The following is a 16,177-nucleotide window of genomic DNA, read 5'->3' as shown; positions in this document are numbered from 1 at the left end:
TGATGTGTAGGATAAAGTTTGTTATAATGTGCACTTATACTTTTCAAACAATAACCTAGTTGTATTAGATGTTTTGAATCATTATTTCTCTGGTAACAGTTATGAAAACAACCTTTTGTTGTTGCAGGTCTTCCGTTTGCCTTCTACAGGGGTTTATGATTGGTGCCTATGAGGAAGACACTCCCTCTGCTTGGCTATTGTTAAGTTACAGGTTCTGTGTGAGACGGCCAACCTCAGACCACCATTCACCAGCCAGCCCAACCACTGACACGGTAAGACCTGCTTCACACTTATCAATTATCTCTATCTCTCTTCACTCTCTCTATTCCTTGTCTTGTCTGTCTTCCCCTCCCTCATTCTCTTTTCAATGTCTATTATTTATTTAACTATCAGTATTCTACCTGCACTGCTGAATGCAAGAGTCACCGGGGTCACAATTAGGATATTATCCTTACATCAGTGAGGTGATGTAAACTGCATACTGTAAATACTGTAGGCGTGCCCCACTATAATGCCTGTCTGCTCACTGAGGGAGTGAGAGACTAAGACTTCGTCACAGTCACTGTGATCTCTGTCAGCTGTGCTGTGAGGGGAATCTATCATCATGTGTGTTAGGCTGCTGATTAACTAACTGTTGTGATGTTAAGGAGTTAGGCTATGTCAGTCTGCCCTGTCTCACACTCACTGTGGTATGTGTCAATAGACCACCAACCGTGAGTGTGTGGGAGCCTTGAGAACTAATGCTCATTTGATTAGCACTTTTATCAACACCGACAGACTCTTAAAGCTGTGTTGCTATGGCAGACGGACCTACTGTAGAGTGGATTAACGTTGTGGTTTCAATGTTTAACTTTTAGCATCCGCACTTACTGAGACCTTGCAACGCTCTGAAATGGTAGAGTAATCAAGTGGAAAATTAATAGATGTGAATGATATTTTAAGCAATTTGGTTATAGGGCGTTTCCATCAAAGCATCTACTGCAGGGTTCTTCAATTCCGGTCCTGGAGGGCCGAAACACCTCTGTTTTTCATCCTCTCCTTCTAATCAGGGGCTAATTCAGACCTGGGACACCAGGTGAGTGCAATTAACTACCAGGTAGAAATAAAAAACAGAAGTGTTTCGGCCCTCCAGGACCGGAATTGAAGAACCCTGATCTACTGTATGCATTGCATGTATCTAGCTCTTCATGCTTGAAGAGAAAAACTAAGCGAGCCGGCGATGAGGAGAACTAACTACCCTCTCCGTGTCTCCCCTCACTAAAGCATTTTATCCTTCCACTTCGGTGTCTGCGAGGAGACCTATAGGTGAGCATTCACTAACACCGTCCTCATCCACCCGGGCTGCGCCACCTACAGCCACCCCCCCAACCCCACCTCCATTCACAGCCCGCGGCATCATGGGGGACGTAGTCCAGATGCACTTCACCACGCCGGACTATGTGATCTTTGCCCTGCTGCTGGTGGCGTCCACGTGCATCGGCCTGTTCTACGCCCTGTCCGGCGGGCGCCAGCGCACCACGCAAGAGTTCCTATTGGCCGACCGTTCTATGAGCTGCCTGCCTGTGTCGCTCTCGCTCCTCGCCACCTTCCAGTCGGCCGTGGCCATCCTGGGAGCGCCCTCGGAGATCTACACCTACGGAACGCAGTACTGGTTCCTGGGAGTGTCCTACTTCCTGGGTCTGCTTATCCCCGCCCACGTCTTCATACCTGTCTTCTACAGGCTCCGCCTCACCAGTGCTTATGAGGTGAGCTCTAAACCCTAACCTTACCTAGAGAGAGAACAGTGTCTGTGAATGATGAGGATTATGAGGAGGAGTTTGTGTGAAGCTGTGTATCTCTCTGTGCCGCTGTCTTGCTAGAACCCTGGCAAGGGAGGCTAGTTAAATGCAAAAACAACATTCTCAGCATGTTGTCTGCTTTTTCATTTTGAAAATAGCTAACCAGATTAGCTGAACCAGAGTACGTCTCTCCATTGAGCATCGATGTACAGCAGACGTGACAGTGCTGCTGACAACAATGGACTGTGCCCCGGCCCTTAGAATCTTCACTTCTATTGCGCTCGGAATAGACACATTCACAGATGACTAATGCTTAATGATCAGTGGTAGGCTTGAACTTCTCTCTTTCCTTCTTCCCCTTCCCTCTCTCTCTCCCCCACCTTCTGTCTTTTCTTCCTTGTGTAGTATTTGGAGCTGCGCTTCAATAAGACGGTTCGCATCATGGGGACCGTGACCTTCATCTTTCAGATGGTGAGTGTATTTGTGTCCTCCAGACTGTTGTAGTTATGTCTGTGTGTGCTCCTGGTGTGTTCACACGTTACTAATATCCTGGACATGCTGGGCTCTGTAGAACAGGGACATTCTGTGCTAGTAGGTTTCTCCCCTTTCCTGTGATGTGCACCACTTGATGTGCAATTTATATGTATTTTAATCAACCACCTATGTTACTACTCAGCTTGCTTCCCTCTGAATTTTGACCATTGTTTGACTGTCTCTGCAGGTGATCTATATGGGAGTGGTCCTCTATGCCCCAGCACTTGCACTCAATGCAGGTAAAGGGATCTGTCACATGTATTTCCCATATAAAGTGGTAGAATAATACTAGTTTCACTGAGTACATTCAGTGAGATCTTTAGTACCTCTTCTGGCTTTATAGACGATCAATGACTGGTGTGGTGTAAATGTGATTATCTATGTTGGTGATGTGTGCTGTTGATACTGTCAACCTGCAGTGACTGGATTTGACCTCTGGGGGGCAGTGCTGGCCATGGGACTGGTGTGCACCCTGTACACGACAATAGTGAGTGTCTGTCTTTTCGTCAGTGAGTTTTCAATTCAGCCATCCATCTCCCTACAGCTCTGAAGGCAATTTATTATATACAGATGGATTTACAGTATGTATCTCTTGTCTTGCGTGTGTCAGGGAGGGCTGAAGGCAGTCATCTGGACAGACGTGTTCCAGACAATTGTGATGTTTGCTGGCCAGCTAGCCGTCATCATAGTGGGGGCCCACCAGGCAGGAGGCATGGGAGAGGTGTGGAGGAAGGCCATCAACGGCAGCCGCATCGCTAGTCTGGAGTGAGTCTTTTCTTTACTTGACCTAATGAGACTTAAAACTGTCCCTGGACCAGTTACAGAGGATATGAATAGTGGTCTATGGCTCTATGTGCAGGTATAGTGTTGTAACCCTCCTCTCCTTTGACCTGTGTCCCGTGCAGCCTGAACCCTGACCCGACGGAGAGGCACACATTCTGGACACTGGGGGTGGGAGGGGTGTTCCTCATGCTGGCGCTGTACGGGGTCAACCAGGCCCAGGTTCAGAGGTACCTCAGCTCCCGTACTGAGAGGGAGGCCGTCATGTAAGCATTAACACTAATACCCAGTTGAACTGGATTCAAATGAATTAAATAATGTTCAAAATTAACAATTGCTTATACACATAATGGTAATAATATATGTTGTGGTGTGTGTCTCCAGGTCATGCTATGTGGTGTTTCCCTGCCAGCAGGTGGTGTTGTGTCTGGGTTGTCTGATGGGCCTGGTGATGTTTGCTCGCTACGGTGAGGATAGCCCACTGGATAAGGGCTACGTCAAAACCAACGACCAGGCAAGTAGGACTAGCTACCTCCATATCAACACACTTAGTGGACCCTCACTGTACTGGCATCCTGATGTGATTATGTTAGGGCAGCACGATATGGGTAAAAACATTGAATAGCGATTTATTTATTTTTACCAAAGATTGTGATTTTTCGTGAGATATAGATCGAAACACTTGGGTGAATTGTTGGAATCATAGAAATAGAATGACTTCTATTAAGAAGCAAAGTGGAAAGCAGCATCGTTCTTGTTTGGAACCATCTGTTGACTGCATTTGACCTACTACAGTAACAGAACCGCATGCAAACTAAAAGTGAATCTAACAGCGAGAAGGAGGAACTGTGCTGCTTGAATGACAGGGTGCGGGACTTGGTGTGTGCGGGAAGCAGCCGCAAGAGGAGAAAAGAACAGTAGTTACACACGGCTGAGATGCGTTCAAAATATTGCATGCGATATGGATCTCTTGCGAAATGAATATTGCACATTAATATTGCGATTTCGATGTGAATTCGATTAATTGGGAAGTTAATGTCTCTCTCTTCAGATCATAGCCAAAGAAAGGCTTTTGTAAAGATGTTTGAGTTGAGGCCATTGTTTGGTTAAGCTCTCCTATAAATGTAATTTGTGAGGCTTCATTTTGGCTCCGTTGATCCAGTCTAAATGCCAGTTTCTTCCTGTCTGCAGATGGTGTTGTACTTTGTGATGGATGTGTTCAGGGACCTGCCTGGCCTACCAGGTCTGTTTGTAGCCTGCCTGTTCAGCGGAGCTCTCAGGTACTTCACTTAACTGCTACTGGCTCTCATATGCTCGGTCTGTAGTACTAGTCAGACCTCAAGGAACTGTTTCAATGCTACATTAATTTCATAGTGTTGTGGTACACCTGTAAAGGTTGTATTATGATACTGTTATGAACACACTACACCACACAATTTAGCCCCATGACATTACTCACTCAGCTTCCCTCCCTCTTGCGTTGCAGTACCATCTCATCAGCGTTTAACTCCCTAGCGACGGTAACCATGGAGGACCTCATCAAGCCTTACTGCCCGGCCATGACAGAGGCCAAAGCCACACTGCTCTCCAAAGGCCTGGGTGAGCTGCTGTTCCCTGAGTGGCCACACGGTGGCAGTGTTTATGAACAGTGGCAGGCAGTGTTCACATTCTATAGAGCTTTTCGTTAGGTTATTGCTGGAGTATAGAGTCCACAAACCAATTTTATCTTCTCTGTCCAAATACTGTGGAGGTATATATATGATTATTTTTCCTGGTGGAGGACACTGTATCAGGACTGTACTACTATGGCCCTGACCTGTCTTTCTCTTACTCTATTTTCTTCTCCCAGCATTTGCCTACGGGCTGGTGTGTCTGGCCATGGCCTACATCGCCTCTCACATGGGCTCAGTGCTGCAGGTGAGTGACTCACCCATTTCCCCTGCTGTCTTTGCTTTAGTTAATGGTTACTCCTCTACCCCACTGAATTACATTTAGCAAGTTGCACTCACCACCCCCCCCGAGGATCACCTTCTACTATCTTAGACAGAGGCTTCATATTACATAAGAGTTAGTAAAAGATGATAAACCTTTCTTCCTCCAGGCAGCATTAAGTATCTTTGGGATGGTGGGTGGTCCTCTCCTCGGTGTCTTCTGTCTGGGAATGTTCTTCCCCTGGGCTAACTCCACAGTAAGTCAAACTACTGCCTTGTAGGCTAGCATATTAAAGTAGAGGACATATGGGTTTTTGCACTGTACAATAAAGTATATCGTAAGATTGTGATTAATGTGGTGAATTAGCGAGATCTTTCTGATTTGATCTAACTCTTCCTTCCTCTCTCTGTCCACAGGGTGCGATAGTAGGATTGGTGGCAGGCCTGGTTATGGCTTTCTGGATTGGCATTGGTAATTTTGTGTCCCGTATGGCGGTGCCCACCCTTCTGCCCCCCATCATCAACGGCACCGCTATGCCCCTTCCCGGCAACATGACCACTGCTGTCATGACCACCCTGATTACCTCGATCACCGCCAAACCAAAGTACATTGACTTCTTGTCCTCGTTAAATTGATAGCATTTGAACCAGAACAGCCGTATCAAACATAAAGCGCTTGAATTGTATCCCTCCAAAAATATTATAACTGTTTAAAGGAGGACTGCAAAAGCATGATGATATGAATCTGACCAAGTACCTGTGTTTCTCTCTCCAGGCCTACGGGTGTGCAAAAGCATGATGATATGAATCTGACCAAGTACCTGTGTTTCTCTCTCCAGGCCTACGGGTGTGCAGGCCCTGTACAATCTATCCTATTTGTGGTACAGTGCCCATAACTCTACCACTGTGGTGATAGTGGGACTGATAGTCAGCCTGTTGACTGGTCCTATGAAGGAGAAGGACCTGATCCCAGGGACGGTGTACCCTGTCCTGGGGAACCTGCTCTTCTTCCTGCCTGAATGCTACAGGGAGATGCTCTGCTGTGTCACCCCACTGCCACACAAGGTAGGCTGCAGGCATCCAAGATAGAGGATACCACCTATGAACCAGTGAAAACATACTAGTCATAACATTGTTACAGAGTAGTAATTGTGAATGCCCTTTACAGTTATTGTGATAGCCACTCGCTGTTTCTTTTCTTAATCTTTTTAAATGTAATTCAGCCCAAAGCTATCGATATGCAGCCTTACCAGATGGCTCAGAAGGAGAGCAATGGAGTGGCCCACCACAAAGAGGAGGAGAAGACTGAGGAGACGGAGAGAGAGAAGGATGAGGACGAGGAGAGAGCAACCCCTCAGCCTTCCTGCCGACTGGCTCACACGTTGCAGGAGACGGCCTTGTAGACCCCCAACACACACACTCACAGCCCCCAGCCAAGCCCCAGCACTTTCACAAGCCCCCCTACTGCTCTGCTTTCTCTGCCCCAGGGGAGAGGATCCACATAGGGCTGGAGGGCAGCAGAGACCCAGTGTTCCTGGACATGACTTCCATCAAGCACCACAGGGTCAATGTGGAGGAACAGGGAGTTTCACCTCTGACCCTTACTTCCTAGAGAAACTGATACACCACAAATCTCTGGTGGTTGAGAGTCAGAGCTTTGCTAGAATGAAAAATAGTGCAGTAAATGCGGTTAGTGGATGGGGATCCAGGGGTATGTTGAATTCATTGGTACCTCATTAACGATGGCACTGGTCAGTTTTCCTGAACTGAAGTAACTGGAAATCAGTAGTTATGAAACTGAAGTTTTGAGAAGAGCCAAAATGTCTGAATCGAGGTGGATTCGTCGATTGAGAAATACTAATGCAACACAAGTGGCAATCATGCTCATAGCTGAGGAGAAGTCTCGTCATTGTTGGACTGAACCAAAGCCTGGACTGTGATTGTGTCATTCTGTGATTTTGTCCAATTATGATTGAAGGATTGTGGATGTACACGCGCACAATGAGTTGTTCCAATGACTGTGAAAATGGACCCAAGTCTTTCTGTTTATCGAAGAGAATCAGGTAGAGACCAGGCGGTGAAGAGAGAGGTACTTCAGATTTAACTGTCATTGCATTAAATTTTTATAGAGAAGATTAATCAGGTACGTCAGATGAACTATGAGAATATTACAAAATCTCTTACGTCCCAGTAGACAACTTAAGGCATAGTGACGGTGTTTTAGGGCCTTTTCGCATATGAAATGTGGTATCCTAGTTCGGTTTCCTGGATTGTGACAATTCTACAAAATACATTTCTCAAGACCTGAAAATAACCGTTTCAGGATGTGATTTGCGAGACTCACATTCTACATGATGTTAGGAAGATAGCTTGTTTACAACGGGCAAAACATTTCACGCGACCCGCGCACCTGCGTCACAATACCTGGTACTCTGGTCCTGGACCTTGGACCCGCTACTCACGCAGGTCCAGGATTTGTTTGAGCCAGGGTTCATTTGCGTTTCACATGTTTTATAGCCCGAATTAGGGGACCAAACGCTCTAGGATCCGGATCATACAGAAATATGTGAAAGCGCCCTTAGTCGATAGCTTTGGTTTGTTAAGCTCCTTACGTCTGTTTGCTTGACATGGCCTTTGTTTAACGTTTGCCTTTCAAGCTGCTATAGTAAATGATTAAATACTTAGATAAGAGAGAGTTTAGATAAGGCCAACATAGTTATATAGAGCACAAGCAATCACCCTTATTTGCCATTAACTGGGACCACGTTTTTAGAGAGGGCAAGGTCATTGAGTCTGCACTACTTACTTCATAGAGACAACCAGACAAACTGTTGGTTAGCTATTGACATAATTGCATGTAGAATACCATGTCCTCTCAGTCCATTCACACTGTAGATCCCATAGTTGTCATGAAGTGCCTCATTAGTAGTCTGTGTATTAAATGTAGTTCTATTAATTTGACAACTGATCAGTGTGTAATCAGGATTGTGATAAAGTAGACTAAACTGTATCGCACAGCTATAATGATTCTCCATATGTGTCTTGGATGTTTGTTAACTTTACATGCATGACCTTTGGCTCGTCCACCCCACTGCTCTAACAGAGGATATTTAGAGTGAAGGGAACAACTCTGGTTCAAACTGGAAAACTGCAGCCATTTTGATGGCACAACAGAGAACAGTACTCACAAATCTAAGAGTAGACTAATAGATTATGTTCTTTGGTTGGATCTTTTGAAGGACTTGATGTTCAATGTACCAGGGGAAATATTCCAATCATTTTAAAACAAAAAGAGTACAGTGTTTTGTAACGTGTTTTAAGATCTTTGTAAGTGCCCATTTTTATCTAATGATGTAAATGTTTTGCCACCATGCAGTTGATTAACGTTTTAGGCCTAATGTGTTATTATTAAGTACATTGTGATTTTTTTTATTGGTCATTCTATGAACATGAAACCTGTAGTGCAGATGTACAATTTTTTATTGTCATTTGTCAAATGTTTAAGGTCCTTTTTGCAATCTGAAGAATTCTCTGTTCAAAATCTTCATTTTGTGCTCCTTCCATGCACTGGAATCTACCCTAACCATACTACAGAATTCAAATCAGAGTAATGGGGTAGTATTCTGTTGTGATTGTCTGGCTTATGTGTTGAGCTTGTGACTCCATATGCCCTGTTTGTCCCTCAAACAGGGGATCTACTTGTGTGTGGTTGTCTGTGTGGTTGTATCTGTAGTTGGGGACTCCAGTGACATGCCTGTCCATCTGTGTCTTACTATGGTTTGGGTTGGTATTGTTGACATAGTGACTCATTCAGCCTATACTGATTTGCTTGATACTTGTTTCCTAAGAGTGTTTTTACGTAAAAATTCTGTAGAGCCATTTTCTAACTGCCTTTTTACCTTATGGGGAATAGAGACTCTGGCTAGGGATGGGAAGTAATTTATATACCTGTATTGTGGGGCCAGATTTTATGACACTACTGACTAAAAGTCATGCTATTAGGCTTTTGACACCATTGTTGTCAATGACATACAGGCACATTTAGCATGGGCTCCTATGGCTATATTACAGTCAATGGACCGAGAAGCCCTTTTTAAATCCAGAAGTGTGATACAAGCAAGGAATGTTGTTCATTCATCCCCACTGAAAAAGACCTCTTCCCATTCAAAGCATATATAAACATTTCATGTTTTGAAAGTTCCATTTGCTACAAATGGAAATTAAGTTAATGTAGTTCTATTTAATTAATATATTCTCTCTTTTGGTAATAAAAAAACTGTTGTGGACCATAGAATGTTTTGTGAATGGAAGGCAGAAGTGGTCATATAGTAGCTAGTGGTACCTGTTGTACTATTTCTCAGTGTTAGCACAACAAAGCAACCAAACATTTTCTGTGTATTGGTGCATCATGAGTTTGTTGTTAGGGTTATCCCGTCTTCTTGCTGTAACATTCACAAACAATCCCCCCAATTTTGTTTTGTCCTTTTCATTGATGTCCTGTGACTGACAAAGTTTATATTTTGTTGATTAAGTTGATGTATAGAGAGAATCTATTAAATTTTCTGATAAGATAGGACAGCATTGATTCCTCTTTATACCTGAAGTTACTTGAAATGTGTATCTGTAATGCTACCCTTTAAATTAAGTGAAGCCCACCAATTTTCAGGACATGTTTTAGGTGAACTTACGGAACGAATTGTTGAGATGTCAACTTACCCAATGTGGGTTTAGCACTGTGTTCTAGTAAAACTGAAATACACTCTGAGCACAATCAAGACCAATTCTGTTGGTTATCTTACTCTGAAGTTGGCACGGCCATCTACCTAGAAAATATGTGAACTGTAGAGAGACGTGCATATGAAGGCCAAACCAGTTGTATTGAGTTTGCTTGAATATTAAACCACTGAAAATTGCACCAGGAAACTAACTTATAGATTGAATAACATAATGTACCACCTGAAATGTAAAGTAGAGAACCTGTAAATCATGGCCTCTTAAATGACCAATCCTGAATAGCCTATATCCTAGTATGTATTCCAAAAAAACATAAGCAGTGGAGTTTGGTCAACTACACTGCTTTGGCTGTGCCTTCATTTGATCTCTGTATTGTAATAATTTTTTCATATTGTTTGATTTCATGGATGTTGATTGGCTCATCCTAGGAGCACGCTACACAGGGTCAGCTGTGATAGGTTGGAGTAGAACTCCATTTGTTCACCAAGCAGAGTGTGATCTGTGTCCTGTTCATTAAGTCAAAATGGGAGTGAACGTTTTCAAAAAAGAAAACTGAACTGAGCTTCCCTATTGGAAAAGCTCAAGCGGTACCTTTTCCGTTTGCAAATGATTTCTCTATTTTGGACCCTACCGAACATGAACTTAGTCTTCAATAGAGGCAAATTCTGTGTCTGACCATTCTAGTGGGCATTATTTCCAAACATTGGCATGTATTTGTCCTCTCCAGATCAAATGTTTTTGAAAATAAAATGTTTGATTGTATGATTGAAGAAGTTTCTTGAACATCAACTTGATAGAGCCCTCGCAGAGTTAGTTTTATCAGCCTTCAGTTTGAGCAAAAGAGAGCGAGGGCCTTCCACTTTGTTTATGCCTTTCCCATCCCGAGGGAGGGCCGTTATCACTGCAGTATCCTGTAGCCTTCATTCTCCCTGCTCCTTTCAGCTCCTCTCTCTCTAGAGGGTCACTGGGTCACATTCCACTCCTGTTGGGTCTCTCTCCCCATGATGTTGGAACACTATTATCCCAGCTTTGTGCCAATGACCGCAGACCATCTGTTGCCACCCCACCAAGCCCCTCATTCAGCCCCACTGCATTCCATCCTGGTGATATGCTAATTAAAGTGGTAGACTCAGAGGGAACCCTAACCGTTGCCAAGTATGGTTGCCTCTGACTGAAACCTCAATAGTTGAAGTAAGTAGCGTTGTCTGAGCCTTGGCTTGTGCGAGCCAGAACGGTTCATAGGAGCAGGTGAGGCAGCTTGATGTACAAGTACACCCCCTGGACAGGACAGTAGTCTATCGCAGGTCCTTACCCCCAATATAGGTCCTTAATGCTCAGTGCCAAGCAGAGATGCACCGGTTCCCTTTGGTATGAGTCAGCTGGGGATTGAACTCCCAATCTGAGAGCAGACACTCAAACCACAAGGCCACTGAGTTGGTAAATAAACTTGGATTTTACACATTTTAAGCAGGAAGGAAGCTAGACAGAAGGGGATGTGGCGTTTATTAGGAACCTCTCTTAGTTACCTCTCTTGGACATCTCCCTTGATCAAGCCATCAACCTGTCTTGTATGTTAAAATGCTCTCTTTTTCTCATGGACCAAGTTGTTGTTCCTTATTCCCTACTCTCCTCTTCCGCTGCTCAGTTCCAGCTAAGCCAGGCCAACGAGGGGAAGCTGGACAGAAAGCTTCATTCATTCACTCAGTAATCAGTGTGCACTGGATATAATGAGCTGGAGATAATGAACATTGTTTCTGTATCTCCTAACATGAAGGGAGATCAGGGTTATAGGGATTTATTGGGAGAAATATCCACATTCACACACACCTAAAGATCTATTTGCGGTTCAAGCTAAAATGGCCGTTAAATCAAGTTTGTTAGTTGATGGCCCTCACTTTGAGGACACTTGGTAGAGAAATAATACAATTGGAGAATCCATGGCCTGGCATACAGTATGGGTTTGCCATTAAAAATGAGTATGTGAGAATTCAAATGTATACGCATTCATTATATTGCCCAATGCAACAGATCCTCCCTGGCCAGTATGCTTTATCCACCGAGATCTAGACTTTAGAATAACCTTAGTTGGAATGCTGGAACGTTGGGCAGTACTGTCTGTCTAGCATTCCCACGTTCTTTCACCAAAATGTCTGCCCTCTCCTTTCCCTCCGTAACCCCTGCCTTAGTAGCACAGCTCTGGCAGGTTCAAATGAGCCATTAATATGAGAGAGAAGGAGGGGGTATCAGATCCCCCCCGACAGATTTATAGAGCTAGCCTTGAACGTTGTACCGTTTCTTGTGGACCTGAGCCCATGTTGCTCAAGGGGAAGACATAACGACGACCATGCTTCTGTGGTCTCGTCCATGTTACAGCCAACAAAAGCTGATTCTGTCTGCCTGAGCACAAATACTTGGCAATACAGTCTGTTTAGACATTAGATGTGTGTTAGTGGAGTTGAAATGATTGTGCATTGTGTTTGTCACAAGTGTATTTCTTGGTCAATATCAGAATATGAAATGTGTCTACCACTGTCTCTCCTGACGAAATGATGAAATTGCCTCATGATTATGTAACTTCTCTGGGCGATAACTCCAGCACTTTGGATTTGAAATGATACAATGACTGTGAGGTTAAAGTGCAGACTGTCAGCTTTAATTTGAAGGTCTTTTTCATCCATATCGGGTGAACCGCTTAGAAATTACAGCTTTTTGTACATAGTCCCCCCCATTTTAGGGGACCAAAAGTATTGGGACAAATTCACTTATGTGTATTAAAGTAGTAAAATGCAATGACTACATCATGCTTGTGAGACACACATTTGTTGGCTGCATCTGCTATTTGTTTTGGTTATTTCAGATTATTTTGTGCACAAAATAAATGAATGGTAAATAATGTATTGTGTCATTTTGGAGTCACTTTTAATGTAAATAAGAATATAATATGTTTCTAAACACTTCTACATTAATGTGGATACTACCATGATTACGGATAATCCTGAATGAATCGTGAATAATGATGAGTCAAAGTTAGACGCACAAATATCAACCCCCCCCCCAAACAAAATGCTAACCTCCCCTGTTATTGTAATGGTGAGAGGTTAACATGTCTTGGGGGTATGATATGTGTCTAACTTTCTCACTCATCATTATTCACGATTCATTCAGGATTATCCGTAATCATGGTAGCATCCACATTAATGTAGAAGTGTTTACAAACATATTCTATTCTTATTTACAATAAAAGTGACTCAGAAATGACACAAAGTGCTGTAATTTCTAAACGGATCACCCGATATCAATGAAAATACCCTCAAATGAAAGCTGACAGTCTGCACTTTAACCTCATAGTATCATTTCAAATCCAAAGTGCTAGAGTACAGAGCCTAAAAAACAAAACATTTGTCACTGTCCCAATACTTTTGGAGTTCACTGTATATCAGATAGCTCAAACAAAGCCATAACATGATTTCAATATGTTATTTACATCAATTTAGCTAAGTTTGTCTGCTGTTCAAATACATTTTTACCCTAAAGCAGTCATTATAGCACAGATATGGACTAGTACTCAGGGCTCCACAGCTGAATGCATGGTTGCCAAAAATTCTCACAACAATCCTCCCTTTCTGTTAATCTGTCCGTCCATTCCCTCCCACCCCCAACACAACTAGAACACTAAAAATGAAACAAATCCAGGAGATCAACTTCAATAGGGACCACAATAGAAATAAGTCCCCGACTTTATTGTGCAGTCCCGGTCACTTTGAAAAATCTTTATGTGTATATATGTATTTTTTTTAACTGACAAATAAAATCAATCAATCAATCCAAACTGTGCAGCGGCCAATTGCTGAATGGAAAGAGACATCTGTTACAAAACACCCAAAAGTTGAATGACATTCAGAGATTGTCAAGCCAAGCCTTCAAATCTGGGGAATCCTACAAGGTAAAGTGGGGAATTTTCTGTTTGTCGAGATTTATATAGTCTATTTATTGTATTGAAAACGGAAACAATGATATTGAAGTGGCCGAAGTCGGTATGCTTTGTTTATTAGTTGTGTGGTGCGTTGGCACAGAAACCTGTTGGTGGAAAATTCTTTGCATATATTTTATATAATTATAATTATGGCATCAAAATGTTTAAAATCTGATTTCCCCCTAGCTGATCATTGTCTGCAGCCGGCTCTGATCATAGTGTAATGAAACAGGCAGGGAGAATGAGCTCGTCTGTGGTGGTCAGTGAAACCTCAACCTTCTGGCCCATAGTCCCACGTGGCATCGACTGTGCCACAAAAGCATGCTAAAGTGGCAATATCTATGTTTATAAACACAGGGTAGCTACAGTTATTGTTATTTGTGGTCGTAATAATCATTTAGAGTTAATTCTACGAGGGGGGAGGGTGTTCAATTAATTTTACAGTACAAGGGGAGGGTCATGTGAAAATATTTTGTACGTTTGGGAGGGGGGGTGCATTTATTTTTTTATGACACCTTGAGTTGGACCAGCCCCTCTCCCCAGTAAATGTAGATCTGTCCCTAACAAATATTTCACACACTTTTCTCCAAAGTAGTGATTTATGTTTTATGCTTCTGTAATAAGAGTGATTTCATGTGCTAATCAAAGCGATCCTTTGATTTTGGTGTATTTGATTTTTATCTTGACATCATTGTAGGTGTTTCCGTGTTTAGCACATACATTACATTGCCATTCGCTGCAGTTTCATAAGCATCACAGTTGGATATATTGTATTTCACCGCTCCTAGTCCTAAACGGATCGGTCCATGTCGACCTCTGGGGTAGGGGTCAGTGGATGTGTCTCCTCCTCCCCTGACGCTGGCGTCTGATTGGCTGACAGCAGTTCTCCCACACTCCCACAGTACAGCAAGGAGCGCATCGGCCACTTCTGTCAGGACAGGAAACATGTTCAACTTTAGTCTGTATGATTGTTATAAGTCATACCAAATTCAAACAACTCTTTGTGAATGTCATATAGATAATGTAAGAAGTAGTGATGCCTACTGTGGACATCCTACTACACTGCTGTTACACTACAATTCATGTCTGATTTTAACTGAACATCTGGACAGATCGGGGTTATAAGCTATGATAACCAAGGAACTAAAAAGATAAGCACCCAGGTAGTTTGATGTCACCAACCTTGACTGGGTGGAGGTATCCCCCTGCCCTGGGGGGCAGTGTGAGTTCAGAGAGAGCCCCGCCCTGGTCCAGGGTCTCAGTAAGGTGGGCGATGTAATCAGTGGCCAGGACCAGGACGTCCAGCTTGGAGAGCTTGGTGTCACGGGGGACAGAGGGCAGGGCTGCCTGCAGGCTGTGGAAAGCCTGGCGGAGGTTACGCACACGGCTCCTCTCCCTGGCCGCGTTCTCTGGGGAGTGCTGGGACTTCATAGCCCTGCTGGGCTGCACCCCGTCACACACCCAGACCTCACCTGGACCACGCAGGAGGAACAGAAACACTTATGCTTCATTACATTTACGTGGTATACGACACTAAATTCATATGGAGATAGTGAGACAATAATGACATACCAATTAATGTAAAATTAAAGTGCTAGACTACTATAAATTCAGCTTCCATACCACAAGATCTGACATGTGTGAAGTTGATTCTGCAAATATTTAACGTGAAGGGTCTAAATATTGTCCAGATATCAACAATGAAAGAGTTCAGTAATTCAGAAATAATTCACAATTTCATTTCGTAGCGCTACTTAACATAAATAAAAGCTGAGATGACCTTCCAAATATTTAATTACTTTCAAGCTATAACCCTGAAGTGCCCACGGATCTACTGTATTCACTCCAGGTTCTGTAGAGATTTAACTCACCCACTTCTTAGGATCCCTACGTATGGACTGTCTGTGTCCAGGCTGCGGTGCCCTCAGACTGTCCACCTAACTGAAGACCAACCAGCTCCAGACACCCTACTGAAGACCAACAGAGACCCAGAGCTCGCCCGCTTCTGACCGCAGTTCCCCAGCCCCTCTAACAATCTCCAGTCACAGCTTCTCCGCTGCGCATCGTGGTCCTATGTCCTCCCTCTCCAACCATTACTCTCTTTCTCCGTCTCTCTTTCCCTCCCCTTGCCTTATCTGGTGAGGTCATGTGGGGATCTTCAAGCGGCCCTCATCTCCCCCACCCACACCTCCCCCGGGTGTGCTCTGCCAAGGGGAGCAGCCTCAGAGTGGTGGGGTGTCCCAGGGCAGGACGCAGGGCTTGGGAAACACCAGGGCCTGGCAGCAGCTGGAGGAACCTCTGGTCTCCCTGCCATGATGGAGAACTAGGAGGATGGTACTGCACTTGATACCATCATCATACAATTTTGGGGTATTAAACCATGAATGGGGACCAAGGCCACATAACTTAGGTGTGACCCCCAAGACATTAGCAGAAAGACAGAACAA

At 43.8% G+C, this 16,177-nt stretch overlaps 2 protein-coding genes across 2 annotated transcripts in view; one reads left to right on the top strand and one right to left on the bottom strand.

Moving 5' to 3' along the window:
• The window catches only part of LOC121548872 (sodium-dependent multivitamin transporter-like), a 35,526-nt gene extending 29,100 nt beyond the window's left edge, over positions 1–6,426 (top strand). The window contains exons 2-16 of the mRNA XM_041860494.2: positions 128–272; positions 1,264–1,745; positions 2,184–2,249; positions 2,500–2,551; positions 2,732–2,799; positions 2,923–3,077; positions 3,218–3,358; positions 3,477–3,606; positions 4,284–4,372; positions 4,579–4,691; positions 4,942–5,009; positions 5,194–5,280; positions 5,441–5,628; positions 5,863–6,088; positions 6,247–6,426. Of these exons, the coding sequence (XP_041716428.1) occupies positions 1,398–1,745; positions 2,184–2,249; positions 2,500–2,551; positions 2,732–2,799; positions 2,923–3,077; positions 3,218–3,358; positions 3,477–3,606; positions 4,284–4,372; positions 4,579–4,691; positions 4,942–5,009; positions 5,194–5,280; positions 5,441–5,628; positions 5,863–6,088; positions 6,247–6,426 (1,911 nt within the window). The 5' untranslated portion in view covers positions 128–272; positions 1,264–1,397. The remainder of the gene's footprint in view (positions 1–127; positions 273–1,263; positions 1,746–2,183; positions 2,250–2,499; positions 2,552–2,731; positions 2,800–2,922; positions 3,078–3,217; positions 3,359–3,476; positions 3,607–4,283; positions 4,373–4,578; positions 4,692–4,941; positions 5,010–5,193; positions 5,281–5,440; positions 5,629–5,862; positions 6,089–6,246) is intronic.
• Positions 6,427–13,898: 7,472 nt separating this feature from the next.
• LOC121548869 (transcription factor 23) lies at positions 13,899–16,103 on the bottom strand. The gene is made up of 3 exons (XM_041860492.1): positions 15,602–16,103; positions 14,913–15,202; positions 13,899–14,658 (listed from the first exon to the last, which is right to left on the bottom strand). The coding sequence occupies exons 2-3, from the start codon at positions 15,159–15,161 to the stop codon at positions 14,521–14,523; spliced, it is 387 nt and encodes a 128-aa protein (XP_041716426.1). The 5' UTR covers positions 15,162–15,202; positions 15,602–16,103; the 3' UTR covers positions 13,899–14,520.
• Positions 16,104–16,177: the final 74 nt, after the last annotated feature.

The sequence above is a fragment of the Coregonus clupeaformis genome, chromosome 33 (genome assembly GCF_020615455.1).
Source record: "Coregonus clupeaformis isolate EN_2021a chromosome 33, ASM2061545v1, whole genome shotgun sequence".
Lineage (NCBI taxonomy): Eukaryota > Metazoa > Chordata > Actinopteri > Salmoniformes > Salmonidae > Coregonus > Coregonus clupeaformis.
This window is presented reverse-complemented; position numbering and strand designations above follow the sequence as displayed.